General features: G+C 43.0%; 1 protein-coding gene across 3 annotated transcripts in view; it reads right to left on the reverse strand.

The window, feature by feature from the left end:
* Positions 1-22,500, reverse strand: part of LOC134087451 (E3 ubiquitin-protein ligase PDZRN3-B-like) — a 39,601-nt gene that overhangs the window by 16,720 nt on the left and 381 nt on the right. For 2 of the 3 annotated variants that reach the window (XM_062540954.1, XM_062540953.1), the window contains exons 1-3: positions 22,088-22,500; positions 19,352-19,438; positions 16,845-16,952 (exon numbers count right to left, since the gene is read on the reverse strand). The exon at positions 22,088-22,500 is cut by the window's right edge and continues 381 nt beyond it. In XM_062540954.1, the coding sequence (XP_062396938.1) occupies positions 16,845-16,952; positions 19,352-19,438; positions 22,088-22,500 (608 nt within the window). The remainder of the gene's footprint in view (positions 1-16,844; positions 16,953-19,351; positions 19,439-22,087) is intronic. The other variant, XM_062540955.1, reaches the window with a different exon arrangement.

A 22,500-nucleotide genomic window follows, 5' to 3' on the forward strand; every position in this document is an offset into this window, starting at 1 on the left:
ACCCACCCTCCTCTTGTGGGACTACAGACAGATTCAACCCTCTCTACTAGCTCTTTCATCCATCAGAAAGAGGAGCCAAAGCAAGCACTAGCACTTGTGATGGTTCATTCTTAAAAAATCCTTTATTCGAATGGGATCAAAACGTATTCAGATACGCACATACGCATTCCAACCGCCTAATCCACTTGAGCTTGATGGGATTGCTTTGTCATCTTATCTGAATATCAGCAGTGTTAGTCCAGGTCAGATATTAAAATGCTCTCCACTGCTTTAGCTCTAGGATACTGTATATATATTATATATATATATGTGTGTGTGTGTGTGTGTGTGTGTGTGTGTGTTTTTTTGGGGGGGAGACATAACAAACAGAACAAGACTAACTGTCTTCCTCTCTCCCACAGCTTACTCAAACAATGTCTCACCAGAGGCGAGAAACAAAACCTCACCGTATCCCTGACATGAAGAGCCTAATGTGAAACACAAGGAGCCCTTGTAACTATATACACTCAAAAGGCCATTGTGATAAGCCTCTTGATTTATTAAGTCTCCAGTTCCAAGGTAAGGCACAACACAACATGGGATGTGGGATGGTGTTTGTAGTCCATCCTTAGAGGTGCAATTCATGACTCTTATCCAGTATACCTTTACTTTAATCAAAATGAGAACATTAGTCTTAATGGCCCTCTATCCATCTGTGTATGCTCAACAGGCCTCTCTTTGCACAAATCAAATTCTGGGCACTCAGACTGAGCCATTAACAATTTCAGACAATTAACATGTTGCTTCCGGAGGCCTAAAGGGAAGTTGTAAATTGATTGGCCTTTGAGCAGAAGAACCATGGACGCCTTTTTGCCATACTCGCTCACATATTACAACTTCACTTTAATGGCCACAATGTGATTATGAAGCTGTGTTGGCACTGATTTTAACATCACTCTCTGGTGAGGTCATACCGATTCGAAGCACCAGCTGTCGGCCAGTATGGTCAGCCCTCTACACTTCATATCCAAGGACTGTCATGACCCTCTTCGCAACACATTCAGTGGTTCCTACGTCCCTAATACTCACTGACTTGAATGCACTAAACACGTCTGTCTTCTAATCTAACACATCATGTTTTCTTTCTAAAACACATACACAACTCCCAACTCCAACTCTAGTTTAAAACCGTGTTAAACCCCAAACTAGTGACAGAGCAATTGTCCCATACTGATTGTGAAGTACTAATCATCCTGACATATAACAACTGTAGAGCAGGGTAGACATTCTTCCTTCAGGGATTGATATGTCTCCACACTGCATATTCAGCTGTTCTTATGGCCCTCTACACATTCCATTCAAATTCCTATGTCTTTCCACACTAAATACTCACCAATTATGAATCCCCTCAACATCACATGATTGGGTTCATTTTTCAATATGCAATATTGTCCTCTTCACCAACACCACACCCTTATCCTGCTGTTCTGCTACAATACTGACACACTTCTATACTGATAGAATATACTTACAGTATATACTTATTTGAATGTACTTCTGCAAAGCCACTACATTTTTTTTATCTCCCTGTTATAACAAACTCGCTGACTCTGATCACTCTGATCTCCCAAATGAGGCAGAAAGACGGAAATCTGGTGAAATCAATAGGCTCCTCAGTCATCTCTGCACTAGGCCGGGGAAAGCAGCCTCAACTATGAATTACAATCAGCGCTGCCCATCAGGAGTGGTCATGTGACCAGCCGCAGCAGGACGCACGCGGCCTGATGTCAGCCTGACTCTCTCCGCTCACCATGAAGGGCAGGAGCAAGCAAGCAAACACACACGCACACACACACACACACACACACACACACACACACACACACACACACATACACACACAGAGAGACAGAGAGAGAGAGAGAGACACACAGACACATACTCTCTCTCTCTCTCTCTCACACACACACACACACACAGACAGAGAGAGAGAGACACACACAGACACAGACAGACAGACAGGCGCGCGCGCGCACGCACGCACGCACGCACGCACGCACGCACGCACGCACGCACGCACGCACGCACGCACGCACGCACGCACACACACACACACACACACACACACACACACACACACATACACACACACACACACGTGCTTGTTCCTCCCTGGCTGCTTGCAGTTCATATATTCCAGCACTCTTCTTGCAGGAGCAATATTGTGGAATAAACATATGGTTTAGTTATTAGGCAAGGGCATATTCTTGTGTTTTGGCAGAATTTCATTACACAAGAGATGGAGATGGAGGTCCCTATCTCTGTCTCTTTCTCCCTGTGTGGTGTGTGTGTGTGTGTGTGCAAGAATGAGACTGCTGACTTGGAGGCAATGGGGTACTTGCAGCCTGTGCAATGGTTACCTCAGGTCACAGACAGAGGCTTATACACCTCCTCAAAACAGAACTCTTTTTGTTTTTCATTTACTGTCTTTGCAGTATCTGTATATTTACCTTTCACATGGCCTCTGTGTCTACAACACAGAAGAGAAACGAGTTTGGTTGACTTGACAAGTGCAAGCACTGCGGGGCGTAACAAACACAGACGATCTATCATCCCCAAAACATGTCATTTTAGAGAAAAGATTGAAGAGGAAACAACAGGGACAGACCCACATGAGTGGCACTGAAAAAGCTTTGTTCTGCATGGAGTAGAAAATGAGCCTGTGAGCTCTTTTGGAAACCACACTGAGGGCAGAGAGGACGACACCACTTGCAATGGGTAAATTAGAAGGTCTCAACCGAGAGGGTTAAAGCGGAGTAATCAAGGATCTTTGGTACCAACACTTAACCCACAGAATCAAGGATCTTTGGTACCAACACTTAACCCACAGGGCAAAATTACACTTGACAGGCTCCTCTTCCTTCACATGAAGGATAATATAAAACAAGCTTGATCTCAGCACCAGCAACATGCTTGCATTTAGATGGGGATATAAGTTATATTTCTGATGAAACCATACCAGCTAAGATATTTGGATTAGCTATGCACCTGTATAACTGTGTTGTGCTTGCATCATGTTGCATCATGTACATTATTTGACCAGAGGGAAGTGCAAATTACACCAATACATAAAGTGCTGTTGTATTTCTAGTTTCCCACATACAGTAGACCAAAAGCTGTATGTGTGATCTATGGTAAACATTAGCAATGATTTTGTTTTTATTCAGACCTATTGTCATTCATCTACATCTGCCTATGCTGAAGTGCTGTGTGTGCACTGTCTATAGTGCAAACTAGAAAAGCACTCAGAGAGCGCAAACCTCCGCCAAGTGAAAACATAACCGCCTCCTGGATCCAGACGGTGATGCTGATTACTCCCAAAATGTAATCGTTTTTTCCTTGGGTCATTTCAGACCTCATTTCATTGAAATCCATAACGTTTTGAGTTTTCTTGTGAACAAACAAACAAACAAACAAACAAACAAACAGACAAACAAACAAACAAACAAACAAACAAACCCCAATGAAAACATAACCTCCTTGGCGGAGGTAATTAGCCATGATTTTTTTTATTCAGACCTAATTGTCATTTATCTATGTCTGCCTATGCTGAAGTGCTGTGTGCGCACTGTCTACAGTGCAAAACAAAATGAGATAAAAAAAAAAGCAGTGTCTGACCAAAGAGTGCGATATAGGAGGGACTGGCTCTCCGCAAGCGACAGTCTGAAGGTCATTTTCAACATGGGGTGGTGGACAGCGAGTGACAGACGATGGAAAGATTGCTGTAATGAGAGAGCTTCTCTTGTCCCAACAGCCCTGCTGTCGCGCAGTCTACACACAGGCAGGCCTAAAACAAGCTCTTTTGCAGAATTCCCAGCATGAGAAAATAACAAGCAAATAAACACACACACACGAGGACAAGGAATCTTCCAGAAGAGATGTAGCAAGATGCCTGCCTCGTTACGTTGGGATCAGCAGACCGCTGTTTCCTCTCCCCAAACTCACTGAGCATTTGCAATGGTGGGAAATGTTGCCACTCTTTTTGGTGCATGCAGTCTATTCTGACATGTCATCTGTGTAATAACTCCAAAATAGCTATTAAAAAAAGTTGTCTTGGTATAGACCCAGAGGGGTGGGGGCCATATTGAAACCTGCTCATATACTGGTGTATTCTTGTTTTTGGTAGAGGCAGAGGTGCAGGTATAGGTGACTACAGCTTTCAATCGTTCGTGTAAGTGAATTAAAACCCTTGTGTAGGCTTTTCCTTTTTTTGCAAAAATTCCGAGAGTGCTGACATTATGGATGGCTTCCTCCAGTAAATTATGTTTTTTTTACGCCTCACTAACTATAGTAAAAATAAGTGATGGTCAGCTGTTCTGGGCTGCCTACAACAGCTTCAAGCAAACACACTCACACACACACACACACACACACACACACACACACACACACACACACACACACACACACACACACACACACACACACACACACACACACACACACACACACACACACGCATATTGACCTACATTTCTATGTTAAAGCATTCCACGCTTTTAGAGTAACTTCAGCCAAGCCAGCCAACAATAGCATCAATACTGCCATGACATTTTAGCACTGAGCTAGCAGTATAAGAATCAATCCAGCTCCATTCTGTAAGGGATCTCAATCACCCCCTGACTGGATCTATCCCACACTTATGCAGAAACAGCAAGTAATACAAGCCCAGGAGCTCAGCGCTAATGGTCAGAAATTACATACTAAAGATATGGCAGATGACAGCATAGCATAGTGATATCATAAATATCAGGTGGAGAGAGAGCTTCTCGTGACAGCAGACAATTTGGAGCAAGAGACACACAGACAGTGCTCTGTAAAAAAAATAGCTAATGTAACAGATCTGAGGTGTGTTTCCCAACACCATAGTTGCTAACCTGTTAGCAACTTAGTTGGTTGGCAATGGGAAATTGCATTGTAACAGTAACCACAACCACAACCGTAACTTAGTTAGCAACTATGGTTTTGGGAAACGCGCCTCTGGTCATGACCTTGACTGAATACACTGTGTATAAAGCACAAGAGTCAGCTGGAACTGGACTGGCTGATAGAAGCCATTGGGTAACAACCAGATAACTAAGTACAGTAGGCTATGTCTAATTCAATTATACCAACACATAAGGGCCGCGTTTCCCAGATGCGTTAAGAAGCTCTTAAGTGCTAAGAACTTCTTAGGAGCGCTCTAAGAACGTTCTAAGAATGCTCCTAAGAAGTTATTTGCTTCTGAACGAATTTGGGAAACTCAGCCAAGGTTGGTATGTCTGTATTTGTATCTGGGTTACAGCTTTAACCACACTGGTTTCATTATCTTGAGTTTATCACAAGTCTTAAGCATAGCAAGTAGCATGGCCTGGGTGCAACAAATATTGGGTCCTTCCAGTGGAGTGAAGTGGAGAGCTGCTCACTACTGAGTCATATGGATTACATTTATAGTGCTGGAAGCTAAGAGGAGATGGGCAGATAGCCTAGTTGCTTATCAGAAAGAAAAATAATGGATCGAGCAAGTTATGAACTTCCTACTAAATGTACACAAACTGTTAATAGGTTTAGAAAAAAGACAAATGTCTTTAAATTTGATCAGAATTGTATTTTCTTGATTAAAGGCTTTTTGATGCCTGATTACTAAAACACTAAGAACAAATACATGAACCAAATGAAAGTTGAGTTCTTAGAGAGGAAGTTAGTGTGAGTGGTCAGTCAGATCTCTCTGAAGTGCGCTATCCCTGCCAAGATAAACACAGGCCAACGTGAAGGCAATGGCGGGGTCCAATTTCACTGAAGCAGCTCACCAGAGAGGCTGTACACTGACTTTGCCCTACGGCACGACGCAAAAGAAACAGCAGGGGTCTGCAGACATCTGACAACAAACCCCGAGCTCCGAAAAAGATCATATTCATTTAGCTTTCTCCACTCGTATGGGACATGAAGAGGAACCAGCAGTTTGACATTAATTATGGATAAAACCTCAAATGTGGGCGAATTTTGGACAGAAGCGGATGAAGCACGGAGTGAAATAATAAACCCCATTCGTCAGGCTCTCAAAAGCAGAGAGAGAGAGGGAGAGAGAGAGAGAGAGAGAGAGAGAGAGAGAGAGAGAGAGAGAGACAGACAGACAGACAGACAGACGGGGAGAACATTTTCACACGAGATTAAGATGGTGAAAAAACCTCTTCCTGCTCCCACCAGCGGATGCTGGGGATTGTGGGCTGCCGGCCGGCTGGCCGCCGAGGCAGAGGGATTATGGGCCATGAAAGGTACCTCCTGGTCCGAGGCCCTGTCAACAGCACGTGCTAGCCAAAGTGGCAGACTCGACACAACACAGACTTGTGTAGGGGGCTGGCCAGGCCAAAGCATCTGAGTTCAAGAGAGTTCAAAATAGTCCTCAAAAGAGTTCAGAATCAACAACATCAACTCAGTATTTCATAACTAAAGCCACAACACTCTGTTGTAGTTAGCTAGGTAAGGTCGAGTAAAGAATCCAATCATTTTCCATTTTGAGTGCTAAGACTATGTATGAGCAAAATCTACCGTGTCTACAAATATGGGAGAAATGTTATATTTGTTGATAGGGTTTTTTAAAAGTCGTAGAGGCTAACTCCCTAGGATCCATCTTAGAATGCCAGTGTGGGTGCAGTTTCAGCTCGTTTGAATTGGTAATGTGAGGGTGTACCGTAATCATGGAATATCTGCTACATTTTCAGGATTTGACTGCATCGTGAACACCGACTAAACCTTCCCTCTGAGGGAGGTGTGCTTAAGGCAAACATGCTCAGCAACACATTATTAAGCTACCCCCTTCACACACACACACACACACACACACACACACTCAAATACACATTACTCTCTCTAGCATTCACCATCACACAGACACCCCCCCCCTACCCCTCCCAATTTTGTCTTCCTGGGAGAGCTGGCGCAGTTAACCTGTCACAACACAAGAGCAGCTCTGTTCCAGTGTGTGTGTGTGTGTGTGTGTGTGTGTGTGTGTGAGGACTGGACAGGAGTCTTCAGACAGCAGGGCTACAGTTCTGCTCTGCTGTGCACCTAAAAGCTGATACCTAAAAATAGATGTTACCCTCTCAGTCTTAAACGCTGTCACCCGCTGACTTGACTACCTGCTCTACTGCACTCAAAAGTCTAAAGTGCCCTTATGAGTATATGAAAATAACGCAAGATGTCTGGCGTCATTAAAGTAAAGTCCTGGACAGCCTGAACTGCTTGAACAAAAAATTATAAGCATCTTACTGAAGTGGAATAAATCATCTTGTTTACTTTAGTTTCCATCTTGTTCAGATGGAAACGTAAATCCATAGTATTAGCAATGTTATCAACAATTACCTGCACAGCTTGCAAAATGAATGGTGATGAAAACCAACATCTTCATCTGAATTGTGATCTTACTCTACGGCTTAATAATTGAACTTCATGTTTTTGTCTGAACTATGTACATTATTCTATATGTATACAGTATGTTTTATTCATATTGAGGTTTGCTTGATGTGTGGGTCTACAATGGAGCAGCAGTTCTAAGCACCATGTTGTTAATTATGATCATGTGGCTCAGTGACTTCTCTACAGGAGTTTCTCAGCAGCAGGACAGCAGCCAGTATGCTGTCACCACAGATGGCCTTGAAATAAAAACGTTTTAAATTCAAAGACAAATGTGTACACACACACACACACACACAGCGCACGCACACGCACACGCACACGCACACGCACACACACACACACACACACACACACACACACACACACACACACACACACACACACACACACACACACACACACACACACACACACACACACACACACACACAGACACCCTCCAAACACATTCCAATGGCATCTGCAGCAAATCATATAAAAACAACCCACCATACTCGTTCATGTCATATAACTCAGCCATAACAACACACTAAAACTTGACTATAATGCCTCAGTATTCCCCTTATTGGGTACAACTCCACATTATGCCCCATTATAATCTCATTAATCATCCACTCACACTGCATGATCATGTGGTCTCACATTTCTCTCTCGACCGACCTGGCACCCTGACGCCCCTAGTAAACCTCACAGACATGAGTCACTGTGACGCAGTGGGCTAACATGGCTAACTTTTATCTTTACAGCCGCACAAGGGAGGAAAAAAAAAACTACAAAGTCTGATGAGAGATCTGTGGTATTTATGGCCACGGCTGCACGCAGGACAAGTTTCTCCAGTTGCACCGAGTGACTTATCAAACTATACACTTCAGAGCAGACCGAACGAAAGCCACTTTGGGCTATAGCAAGGACCTGTCTCTAATTCAGTCTCTGATATGTTGGAATGGGCAGTCACTAAACATGACCAGCCTGACTTTTGACGGCCTCTCTCAGCCATGTGGATGGACAGCATTGCTGACCTCAAGGTGATATCTTTTCACCGATAACAAGACACGTGAAACGGCGAGGAAAGTGATTTTTAAGTGGATTCCAGGCAATCAGCCTGTACAGTGTACGTGTTTATGAGGCTTCGCTTATCGAGGGGTTGACTGGAGCTGCAGACAGACACACATGTGTCAGCTGCTTGCTTCACGCTGACTTTTCACTCAAATGTGTTCCACAAACACTCCTAATCTGCTCTAAATGACGGCTGTGGCCATTAGTGTACAGTATGACTGATGAACTCTGAACTCCCGCTGCCTTCCACAGGAGTTCCCCGTGCACCGTCTATATTACAGTATCAGGGCAGAGCTCAGACTCAGGGTAGATCTGTGATTCTTACTGTATGCTTATTATCTTTTCATATGGTTACTTCATAAACATAGCTGATTGAAACCAAGTCCCACTGTACACCCACTGGGAAGCTTAGTGAAGAAATGAGAAAGCAGCCTGGCAGACAGACACACACAGACACATCTGGAACATCTGGAACTCAGCCACGATCTCCTCACAGGTAAATGCATGTGCTCAGCTGGTTTAAAAAAGCGACGCCACCAATTTTCCGCTCATGATTCATGTTCAACTAATTCAACCACGTCAGCTGTCAAATCAGTCATTCAGAGTGAGAGATGCGTTTGACATTCCCGGCCCTTGACTCAGCAACAGGGCAGAATTCAGACAAAGTCTTTCCATATTCATTGATCGTACGGTAGTAAGAACGAATGTGAAAGGGTCAGAATGGAGAAGATAGCAAAGGCAGGTGAGACAGGCAGAGCTCTGATTCAGACATGCGGTTTTTGGAGCGGTCTCAGAAGAATTACATGACATTACATTTAATTTGGCTGACGCTTTTCAACCAAAGCGACTTATAACATGGTAAAAACATTTTTAAGCCTTTAAGAGCAATTCTAACAACACATATTACAACAATAAACAACAACCCCGATAAGTGCATCAATGAGTGTAGTAAGTGCATCCATGAGTGCAATTGTCCGTAGGATAAGCAAGACTAGTTGTAAGTAGTGCTATGAGAGGAAGAATACCATTCTTTGTGTGTTACTTGACAACAGGACAGAATCCGGCCCTTATGATCAATGAGTGTACTACAGCCCTTCTTGTTTTCCTTTAGGGAACTGGGCTACCATATATACCATTAGAGGCTACCACATACCAACTGTTTTTTTGCAGATTGATGGCCCTTAACTATACTGTACTGTACATTAAAGACTGTTGGAAATAAAGATATACACATACATTAAAGGAATGTTAATGACTTTGCATGCCCTGGTATATCATTTCTAGTCCATGGAATGCACACAGGAAATGCTGCCGCCCATAAAACCACTAAAATACACAATTATTGTCTCACACAGTCATCTCCAAATAACAGCTGTTGTTTCAAAGCTGTCGTGACAGCTTAGTGGCAAACAAGCGCCTGGGTATTGACTTTGACGGCGCGGCGGCTACATTTTTCAAGATAGAAAAACATGATGAGAAATGAAAATCCCAACCTTGTGTTAGTGGTGCTTACTGCGGCCAGTCGCTCACTTACAATGTGACCGCACAATCAGTTAGAGAGAGCTGTGGGTTTACAGAGGGACCTCAGGCCAAAAGTGGAGCTCAAATGGCACGTACACCAATAGCAGTTCTGACTGGACTGAAAAGGCCATGAAGAAATACAAGGAATCTGGCTGTATAAATCATTATATGTGCAGTTGGTGAGTCGTGCGTCATGGCCACACAAAGTGTTGTAGCAGCATGCATCTCAAGCAACACTGCCAGGAGGTGCTTAGGCCTCTCTTACACGGCAGATTGGATTCCCTGAGAGAAGCGCTAAAGGGAGAGGAGAAGGGAGGGAGAGGAGAAGGGAGGGAGAGGAGGGAGGGAGGGAGAGGAGGGAGGGAGGGAGGGAGGGAGAAAAGGAGATGCGGCTCCGAGGACAAGTGCGAGAATGTTTGCGTTCAAAACATCTGTTGTGACCTGAAGCAGTGTTTGTTCTCTTTCACTCGATGCAGACCTTCTCCCCTTCAGCAGTTTCAGCTATAATTGAGCTTACTTTTACACCAGCACAACCTAATAGCCTCATTCCCATGAGAACTATAGCTTACGTTGATGAAAAAAGCAAAGTCATTACAGGACTCAATGCACTGCTGACGTAGTTCTATAGGACCAGAGAGGCGGACATCCCCGGGGTCAGAAAGTAAAAGTCCTGCCAAGTATTTGATCCAACCATTTAGTAAACCAGCTCATCCTAATTAGCTGCCAGGTAGATCAGATAATTAGTGATATCACCTGTGTTAAGTGCACAGGTAGAAATAATATATGGCAGGACCTTTACTTTCTGGGACCAGGAATGTCCGCCTCTGTGGACACTGTTAACAGTCACCCTAAGCTAGTATACTTAACAGAGGTGCAAAACTCCCGCTTCAGTGAGTAAAAGTCCTACCACATATCTGTGCCAAGCACTCATTTAAACCAGCTGATTCTAATTAGCACAACTCTTCAGCTAGATAGAGCAGCTAATTGATGAGATCACCTGTGCACAGGTAGAACCAATACACGGTCGGACTTTTACTCACTGAAGCTGGAGTTTTCCACCTCTGATACTTAAATGATGACAGAAAGTATACTGCACTGTTTACCCCAACATATTCAGTATTGGTTTAATGCAATGCCATATCATGTCATATGTAGCTACTACTATGTTACTATGTATCAGTTTGGGGAGTATCATTGAGGGTAAAATAACTTTATCAAGAATTTTTGAGTGCTCCTAATCATCTGCTATTTCTGACTGTCTGCCTTGTCGGTGCAAATAGCAGACTTTCCTTTTGCAAGGAAAAAATGTTTCTTTCCACGCCCAATATGGTAAAATATGATAATTGTGAATGACAGACAACACAGAGTTAAACAATAGTTAAGCCAATTGTCTCAGCTTGGGAGTTAAAGATCAGAAAAGCCAGTCAGAGTTGTCTTGTTCGGGAACAGCTCCCTCCGCAACTGCCCAGGGAAGCTTTTTTAATTAACACAGAAGCAGTTGACATTTGCCTTCAGACAGATGAAGCTCTGCCACTGAGTTTTCTTTCTTTCTTTTTTTAAATTATGAGCTCGACTGAAAATCAAGCACATGGCCCCTAAAAATAGGTCAGGACATCTTATTCTCATTTCCCCATCCGTACAAAAACATGGTAATGTATGTTGTATCAATTTGCATAGCAAAGCCATCCACACAGCCGTCAACAGCCAGTCAAATATCATTTGGACACAAAACCATGTTTGAACGGAATCAATCCTCCAACAGAGATATTTGTTGTTGTTGTTGTGGGCCTGCTGTTTGTCTACAGATTTGAGCACTTTGATGATGTTCTCTACCGCATATCAAGAGGAGGATTCACAGCGAACCAGTTACCGCCAGCACTGCCAATTCAATGTTTTATTGTTGTTTGTTTGTTTGTTTGTTTGTCACAGTTTTACACAATACACTTGATTGGTACACAAATATACTTGTAAGTGTTTAAAAAGTATCTAGCTTTTAAAGTAGACGCACAAATTTGAATTGGGAATGCACACTACATCCCACCGTGTTAAAGAAAGCACACAATGAGAACAGGCGGTGATACCGATATTCCCTCATTAAATGACCCATCGCATGGCATCATGTACCAAATGAGTCATTTGTAGAATTGTATTTAAATTCTATTAAATTAAATTCACTGAGAGCTACAAACTGGTGTGCGGATACTTTTTTATCTTTTTGTATTATCGCTCTTGAAGATCCTGCACCCGGAAAAACTTTTATAGAATTGTATTTAACATCTAGAGAGACATGACAGAGGTAGACTTTAAATGAGAGATGGGTGGTCTTCTATGATTTTCAGAAACTGTGTCACTTTACACAAATTCATGGACTTCATGAATTCAATGTCACAAAATCTTCAAGCTGGGGAGTCTGGACTGGCCAGATGGTGGCAGGCTGAGGCTGGGCAATCAGATGGATCTTGATCTTATCTGGCATCATCAGGTGACCCCAGTAGACCAGTGCCAGACCTAATCACCCCCCACCCCAATGATTTCACCAATGAGACAATGCTTCCACAGAGCTATCCCACACAGATGTCAAATGTACATTTCAAGCCATTCAGAATGGCTGCTTCAGTTCATCACCGCATCATCAAATCCAACCTTCAGGTTGTAACATTCCAAATCTCATTTTTGTGATCGTTCTCCTCAAAGAGGGATACAATCATGTAAAAGGTAGATGTGTCGGGCAGTTGTGAGGAAGATGGAATAGCACTCAAAATAAGGTTTAAGATGGGATTTATTGGTTCCCCAAATAAGGCCAGCAAAGGCATACGTTTAGAATGTTGAAAAAAGAGGAAAATAAAATACTTTTAACTAAAGAAAGGGAAAACAAATGACTTGTTAGTCAAAGAAAACAAAGACATAAGTAAGACTAGTCAAAACAATATCAAAGATAGATCACAAAAGACTACGCAACTAGTCACAAATTTAGAGCAGCGCTTTCTAGACTTACGTCTCTTCAAAAGGCAACTCTCTCTCTTCCCAGCAACTACAGGCATGGGTTTTAAATAGGGCCTGATTGCACCCCTGTAATTGGATCATACCAATTGCAAAACAGCACAGGGGTGTTTCAGAATGCCCAAAGACACCAGCTAAATACAGCCAACAAAGGTCTACACAACTAGACACTTCTGAAGATCATTCTTCTGAACTTTGGCACATGCCTATAATCAACAAATATATAAATCACTAAAACACAGAATCACACAAATTCAACATATTATGTACAAAAGAAAGCACTTAATGTCTTATAGTAGGCAGCGCCTCGCTGCCGTGACGGTGGCGACTCGCCCCGTCACAAATCATAACTGGCCGGAGAGACTTAAGAGAGGTCCATGTGCAATAACCTGTTTGCGTATCACTAAATCACTCACTCACTCATTCACTCACTCACTCTCTCACTCATTCACTCACTCAATCACTCACTCACTCACTCACTCACTCACTCACTCACTCACTCACTCACTCACTCACTCACTCGTTCGCTCGCTCATTCACTCATTCATTCAATCACTCACTCACTCACTCGCTCGCTCACTCACTCACTCACTCACTCACTCACTCACTCACTCACTCACTCACTCACTCACTCACTCACTCACTCACTCACTCACTCACTCATCCACTCACTCACTCGATCTGGTTACATAACCTAAGACTGGCTCTGACCAGCACGTTTTGTGAAAACACAGTCCCCAGCTGCATTCATGGCCCTCCTGACTCTTTTCTTCTGTCATGTTTTCTTTCCAGTCCTTCTCTCTCAGGATCTTTTCCCAAATCTGTCTAATCGTTCACAGGCAGTGTTTTTCCTCGTTCGGTTGTTCGGTCATTCGTTTGGCCAGTCGACAATAGGACTCAAAGTATGAAAAAACAAAACTGGAGGAGACGCGTAAAGTCGGGGGGCCTCGCTCAACCGAGTGCAGCCTCCGAGATCAAAGTGACTAATCGTGCCACCACCGTCTTTGACATGGAGAGCAGCCACGAGTGGAAAACCACTGACCTCTCCTTTGAGCGCAAAGGTCACGAGCCGAGCATTAGAGTGACAGCCAACGTAGACGCATTAAAAGAGCACTTTCTCTCTTAACCTCTGCGCATTTGTCTTCCCTCTCATCGCTGAGGGAGGAAGGCAGAGAGCCAGAAACAATCCTTTTTTCCTCCCTCCCCCCCCCCCCCCCTCTTGAGTCTCAGGAGGCGTCAGCCCTTAACGACGCTGGGGAGATATTCCTTGAAATTGAATGAGGAGGCTTCTGAGAACCGCTGCCCTGCCTTACCTACCAGCCAGAGAGGACATCCAGGGAGTTCAAAGATGGTGTCTGAATTATATATAGCGTGTGCCGTGACCCCTAGCAGAACAGGGGTCAAATTATGAGAACATTTTTCAGGTGTGAGAGGGCAGTGGTGTCCACCTGTGCCTGTCCATTAAAGTTACAAGAACCCTTCGGCGCAGGAGACAAAAGGCTGGAACCACTACACTGGGAATGACCCACGGAATAATTCAGAGGGTTATTAGTTCAATAGAAATTACAGGCACAAGCAAAGTTTCTTTCGTTTTCCATCTGCTGTTTTATGGCATAGTGTTGAGGTCTCTGTTTAGGTCAATGAGAAATGTTTTAAGATTTTCAGACACGATTCTTCTCACTCCATGTGGTGTCGTAAATCAGCTACTGGGATTCTTCAAACTGTCAGGCTGAATGTAGAGATTGTTTTTGTAGTCGTAGTTCAACGGGAGAGGGTTCATTTGATTAGTGTTAAATGAATAAACTTGGCAGAAAAACAGCATTACTTGATGCTGAGGGATGAATTACTAATGAAAATAGCACAACTGATGTAACAGAGATTCTATCCCTCATACTTTTGACGCTGAAAACTTCTTGAATTTGTAACAACTAACTAACTTTCCATATGTATTATCAAAAACAAATATTCACTGAGGATGACACTTCAATTTCACTGAGGATGACTGTTCAATTTCAAAGAGTAAAACTCAGGCCACATGCTCCCTTTACACTGTACAATCTCGGGATACCATGAAAAAATACCTATTGAAATCGAAATTGAATACTTTCAACAACTGATTTAATTAGGTTCATTGTAGAGATAAGACTCTTCACATCCGACAAACATGACATTTGCTGATATGCCAACATTACAGATATGCAATGCACTCTTTCTACAGTACTTGTACTAAGCTTCTAAGGGGCAGGACAGCACTTATAACACTCCGACTCCAAGCACTCCAACGGATACTGTACTTCAGCTTGAAGAACCACAACATGCAGGCCAAATGCCTTGATGTATCTGTTCATATTCAGTGCTTCCATTGCTCTCCAATATAAATCTGGACAAGGGCTTGACTCACAGGTCACTCGTGGGCGTTTTCTAATGAAGAGAAACTTGCGAGGACACACTCAAGCACACACGCTTGGGCAATTTCACGGTCAATTTAACAATGCGCTTGCTTTTTTTTCAAGCTTAAGATGCATGGGTTGTAAAAGTGAAGGTAAAGTAATGCCAAGGTGGTGTCTTCATTCTTCTCCTACCAGGAGGCTGTGTTTGCTGGGTCTGTGAAAGAGGGAGTTATTCAAGCAAGCATGTGGCCCAAAGTTGGGCTCATTTTCCCCAAGTGAATAAATTTAACTTGGTGAATAGAAATTCAACCCTGGGCTGAAGGAAAGGCCTAGAGAGAGCTTTCAAACTAAATACACTTGCATACACACACACACATACACACACACACACACACACACACACACACACACACACACACACACACACACACACACACACGCACACACATTCACGCATACACACATACACAGTTACACACCTCATGCCAACAATAAATCACATCCACTCACACACAAGCATTCATACATATGTGCATCTCTCTCTCTCTCTCTCTCTCTGACACACACACAGATACAGACACACACACACACACACACACACACGCATTACATTACTTAGACACAGGACATGCCTTTGCATACCAGTGACTAAACATAAATGGACACAATGATGAGAGTGGTGAGTTACACCTGGCACCTTTTCATTATCCTGCCCAAATCCCACAAATCCAAGGGCCATCGTGACAATGCTTTTCTCAAGAACACTGGTGTCATGTTACAATCCATCACAAGAATACACACACACACACACACACACACACACACACACACAGAGAAGCTGAAATGTGTGTGTGTGTGCCTCTCTTTCACTGTAAGCTTTGTGCTTTGCTATTGTATCGGAAGAGCAGTTCACTTAATAAGGAGGCTCTTTGATTTGCCCCGAGGCTCAATGTTTCAGACATCCCCCAGAAACAGAAACAGTCCTTAAAAGGCCGAAAGAGCAGTCCCTGATATTCAATATGCCTTTTAAGAAGACTCGCCACTTAAACGTACAGAATGAATACCTGGCTGAGAAGCCTTAGCCTTAGTCTTTGTGTTTTCATGCCTGTAGAGATGCAAACTGGGTTTTCACTGACCCACAGCACAGTAGGGGTCACTTCACAGCTTATACCCAACTCAGACTACTAAAACACAATTTACTCTTCTTTGAAAAGGTAATCTAATGGGTGAACAACTTGCATGAAACACCATTTTCTATTTGGCCAATAACAACAGTATTGTCCATAATAACATTGTTACCAGCAATACCTCTGCATATGATCAATTTGCATAAGAAGATGTTTGTCAGAACATAAGAATAAGTTATGTTTGTCCATTAGTGTAAAACAGCAAATGGAGATTTCTTTGGAGTTTGAAGCAGATGGTAAGATAAACGGTACATACCTCCATAATCCTGTCATGAACCTGCAGACCGCCCTCTTTGTCTGCTGGGCCATTCTCCACCACTTTTGACACAAAAATCCCCTCAGTCAAATGCTCCTCTTCAGGATCCTTAATAAACAACATCAGAGGACAACAATTGACACAGTGTTGCTATCTGCAAAACACATCACAAGTCATTCTATTCTTAGGACTGTTTAATGATAGGGAGATCTGGGACAACAAAGAATGAGAATTACATCATTCTTTCCATAGTCCTTCTTCTCTCAAATGTAAACACAGGCAGAAGAACTTAGAAAGTAACATTATATGACGCCTACACAGTCACGTGTTTGGAAGCTGTAACTGTCAAGACCAGCGTCGGTGGAGACGACCAGTTCCAGTTCCTCTCTAGATTAAAGAGCAGAGAGGGGAAGTCGCCTAAACGCTCCTGCTCTCCTACCTCTAATCACCTCCGATAAAGACACAGAGAGGGAAGAGTAGAGGCCGATGCCAGCGCAGAGGCTGGGTCTGAGGCAGAGGCAGGGCCCTGTGTTTATAGCTCCCTCCGCCACATCAAACGGTCTGTGGTCTCCATCAGTGTGAAGCATACAAGCTCAGCCCACATCACGCTGAGAGAACACAGCACAGGTCAAGCTGTGAACGGCGGTAATTACACGAACACACTCAGCCGTTTTATTTCTGGTTTTCTTCAGCAACCTTGGAGCTTATTGGATGCTATACTCCAGGAGGCTTTGTGTTTTCTACAGAGCTTTGCTCAATGCCACTGATTGCAAAGTAATGCTTCTGACATGTGCTACTATATCTGGTCCTATCTCTTGAAAATGTTGTGTGTGCACTGATTTACAATGAGAGTTGAATGACACGGGTTATGTTTTGCGTTTGGATGCAGCTATGCTAGGGTCGAATGAGTTCAGAGTCAAGCTACATAAATGGAAAAATATATATCTTGCAAAAGATGGCTCTTGAAAGAGAATTCCAACAATGTCAAGCTCTCCACCAGATTTGTCCTGCTTCGTTAAACCTTCAAAGAAAAGTGGGAAGCATAGCTAATAGATGCTGGCGATTGATATACCTCTCTGCGTCAGAACATACACAGCTGTTTGTGATCCTCAAAACAGTATTGCAAAAGCTGATTCTGACCAATGAATGGACACTTTTGTTGTTTACAACAAAAAGGTCATCTTTAGAGAATCTAGATATTTAGATTTCACTAATTGTGTCCGTTGTAGGCCTACAAGATATTAGCAACAACAAAAGAACAGAAAACAGTAATTAAAGGGACACTCCAAATTATGCAGCAGTTAGATCCAGTCAAACTATTCATTCATTTATGATTGGACGAGAGGCATTCCATGAGTCATCACCAGTGTCAATATCCCAACACAACCCCACTCAAGACTTTTTACTGCTAGTCATCTCTCCACATATTGCACTGAATTATCACCACACAAACGTTCCATTAATTCATAGCGAGAGACCAGTGATTTCATACCATCACCTTGGAGTGAGAAAAACACAGAGTAGGTGGCTGGTAGATAGGTCGTAAGTAGGCTCAGACATATTGTTTTGATACTAAACCAGTTTATAAAGTGAGGATTTAATAGTGGTTGTTTCTCGCTAGCTTTTACAAAATTGAAGAGCACAAACCCTGAAGGTTTACTGTTAATACAGAACTATACTGGCATTATAGATTTTGCTCCGCCATGTCGAATTTCTTTTTTCTGCAAGTTCACTTTCAAGCAAACTTCATTTCTCAAGTGGTGTCATGTTGCTTAGCAATGGTACATGACAAGGCTCAAGATTATAACTATTTTTGTGAGTGAAGGATGAACAAGAAAAAATCTAAATAAACAATAGAAAACACAATTTTATGTCTTAAAACTAAAGTAGTTGCATAAAAGCAATATGAGTCTTGTGGTCATGGGGTTGATAAAAGATATCCACACGGCTGTAATTGTCTATAGATTTGTACCTATTTGTACAGCCATGGGATATCCTTTAACAACCCCAATCCCACTCGTGTCATATTACTTGAGTAAAAACAACCGGGAGTCTATTTGAGATTGATAATGGGCACAAACTTTCTTCAGTGATAGTGTCCTTGGTATCCTACAGGTAAACCAAAGTATTGCAAACTTTTGCAGTGAACAGAGAGGCTATAACAAAGAGGGTTTCTGAAGGAAAAACATGTTACATATTTCCCTGTTTCTTTGATACATGCCCCATAATAATCATGTCCCAGTGCTTCAGTACAACACTCAAATTCTGAATAGAATTGAGTCTGGCTACGTCAGGCTAGCTAGGGTGGGTATCAAATGTGGAGCCAGGTATGAATAGGCTCAGGGCCATTCTAAAGCTGGCTCTTCTCTGTTGGGCTGCAACACAGCATGGCTGTCCAAAAACACCCCAACCTGGCTATCTACACAACACATATGACTCTACAGCTCTTGCACTGCCACAAAGTCAGAAACTAGAGACACACACACTGTATATTAGCCTATACATACCCCACAGGATCTGCCACCCATGATATTGAAGCCCAAAGATCCAGATGATCGATGCAGGATCACTTTCAGACTCCTGGTTTCCCCATCCTGTAAGTGGAGAATACATGACTATAAGCCAAAATTAGAAAAAAAGAGACGAAATGCCTGGGTGTGGCAATCTCTCCTCAGTTCAACAATCTCCCGAGGATCAACTTTGAAGCACTACTTTCACGTGTCAAAGTTGAACTAAATCGCTGATCGTTACTGACTTTATCATTAGCTGGTTCCTTATGGATAAGAGATGTACTATTGTTCTCCAAGCTCTAAAAGATTAGACACTGGAAGAGAGGTGCTGTGTCAAAATTTGATAAAGTCTGGCAGCCTTTTCTTTCTGATGCTGATTCCCTTGATCTGCAGCCTCCAGAGGCTTCATGATCCCATAATTGCCTATAGCACGGTGATATTGACCCCTGACCTTATCCTTTACATACTTGTTTTTGAAGACCAAAATCCCCCCTTTCCTTTTTTTTTGGGAGGGGGGGGGGGGGGGGGGGATTATGTTATCCTTCCGTTTTTTCATCTGTCGGGAGAAGGTGTGGTGGTGGTTTATAATTGTTTTTCTTTATTGATATGTCTCTTGTCTTTTTTGGTTATCAGGCGGTGTTGTCTATCTAAATAATACATATTACAGATTCATTTGCATTGGGTTTTTTTTAAACGGAAAAAGTCTACATAAACCATGGAGGGGGGGGGGGGGAGAAAAAAAGAGAGGTACATGACCTCTAGGATTGGGGCTGTGGGAGAGCGGGATCAACTTCATCTGCAAGTCACACAGGCGGGTGCAGTGACTATTGTGTCGAGTATTCTGAGCCTGTTCAACGTCAAGTTCATGACATCCCGCTTCACCAGTAGTTTCACCATTGCCTGCCTCTCTAAACAACCACTTGGATTATTATTCATGACGTTGATACTGTTTTGCTTGATGAGAACACACTTGAGAGTGGATGAGAGGTGACAAATTAGTTTGAGTCGGCATCAGCCACTTTGGTGCCTGACTCAGGGTTCGGAGCTATTAAGCTGTTAGCGCCAATAAACTTGAGGGTGCATACCATCACTGGAATTAATTGACATTTTACTCTACAAGTCAATACCTTGCATTTAGGTTACTCACCCTGTAGTCATAAGCAAGCACTTACATGCTTGGCAACATAAACATTAAGAGAACTCAGAGTGAAATGACACTTACATCTATCTACACCTAAAAAAAAAACTCAAGCACTTCATGAATGATTGCTGAGTCAGGTTGATGAATGACTGTTTCTGTTGTATTGCTTCAACAAAAGGCGGTCGTTTTGAGTAACTCTACAGGCATGCAGCAACAATGTCTGTTGAGTTTTTTTCTTTCTTTTTTTTTCAGCTGATGCAAGTTGTTAAATAAATATAAGCAGTTCTTGGTTTCAAGTGCCTGTATGAAGGCATCAACAGCACCGATGTCAGCACACTCACAATAGCAATGTGGTTATGTGTCTCTCCTGAACCCCGGCAGGAGACGGGCCCGAGACGGAGTTCAACAAAGACTTCGAGTTCTCAGGCGGAGGAAACGACCCATCAAAACACACACACACACACACACACACACACACACACACACACACACACACACACACACACACACACACACACACACACACACACACACACACACACACACACACACACACACACACACACACACACACACACACACACACAATCACCAGTGGTATATTAACGGTGGAAACAGCTGGAGGGGAAAATTTGTCACGTTGACTCAGAAAAACAAGGACGGCTCTTGATCGCCCAAGCATGTGTGGCAACGCTTGCGCAGAGAAGGTAAACACATCACAGTGACTTTGACGGTAGACCATGTCACTGCACGCTGTCTGCGGCAGCACATCACCTATATACTATACATTTTCCCACACTTTTAAACTTGCTGTCATTTAGGCTACTCAAGAAATTGATTTATATCGTTGTTATCAGTCTAGATGGAAAAAGTAAACTTGCCAAGCAGGAATGCCTCAGATGCGTCTATAGGGAAAGAGCTCCTTGCTAACTTTCTTTTAACATTCTACGTACTCTGAGATATTTAAACTTATTAAATAGTCTGGCCAGCCCTCTGTCTAGGGTCAGTAACGTCTCTGAAATCAGTGCATTTATGGCGGTAAAATGTTCGCGATGGATAGGCCTATAGTTGCAGCCGAGGTAGACCTACAGTAGGCCCTGGCTTTAAGAATGAGGTCTCAGCCCCTCCTAACTGTTATATTGCACGCCGCTGTGCAACACTGTGCTTGTTTGCCGAGATGGTCGCAGTTTGTCGTTGATGTCAAATGACCTTAATGAATGAGGTAAATGTTGGCCTGTCCTCATGTTCAAATATTTGCACTGCCCTGCTCCTGCTCATTAAATCGTCTTATTCACTGTATAGGCGACTGGGAGAGGATAAGAAAATGCAAACATTTCAAAACACTCGTTGGAATTACTATGGATAAAAACAGACTACTTTTATTCGTGTCATTCATTGAAAAGGCCACTATCCCATGAGTGTATCATGAGTGTATCTAGAGATCAAGTAGGCTAATATAGTAGCGTTCATAAAGACAATTACATATTAAGTAGTGTGTCTTTGGCGGCTTAAAGATGTAGGCCTACAAGGTAGTCTCCGTAATAATCATTTGCAGACCATTTCTACGACTTAATGTTGAAATAAAAGTTTACCTTGAAGGTAGTGGTTCTGCTCTTGGAGAGTGAGTCAAGCCGTGCGTTGTACTCGGCAAATTTCCTCTGATATTTCAAGGCAGTCATCTGAAGCTCGCTATGAACCGCAGAGAGTTGAGCAAGTAAAGATTTCTCTCTGCTGATAGCTCTCAGCGATTGTCTCTTCAGTTCCTTCTCCAGACTGGCTATTTTGACTTGGAGTACGCCGTTGTGCGCTTTGAGCGCTTTCAAACAACAATGATCGTCCGTTTTCTGGTCTTTGTGCAGCAGCATCAATCCACAGCCATTCTCGCAAATTTCCACCGGTCTGTACTCACACGTTTCACGCATATGTGAATCCATATCCTTCAGATTCAGCACTTCATTACAGCCCTTGTTTCTGCATTTCGCCGGAGAAAAGTCGCACATCTCGG

The sequence above is a fragment of the Sardina pilchardus genome, chromosome 7 (genome assembly GCF_963854185.1).
Source record: "Sardina pilchardus chromosome 7, fSarPil1.1, whole genome shotgun sequence".
Taxonomy (NCBI): Eukaryota; Metazoa; Chordata; class Actinopteri; order Clupeiformes; family Clupeidae; genus Sardina; species Sardina pilchardus.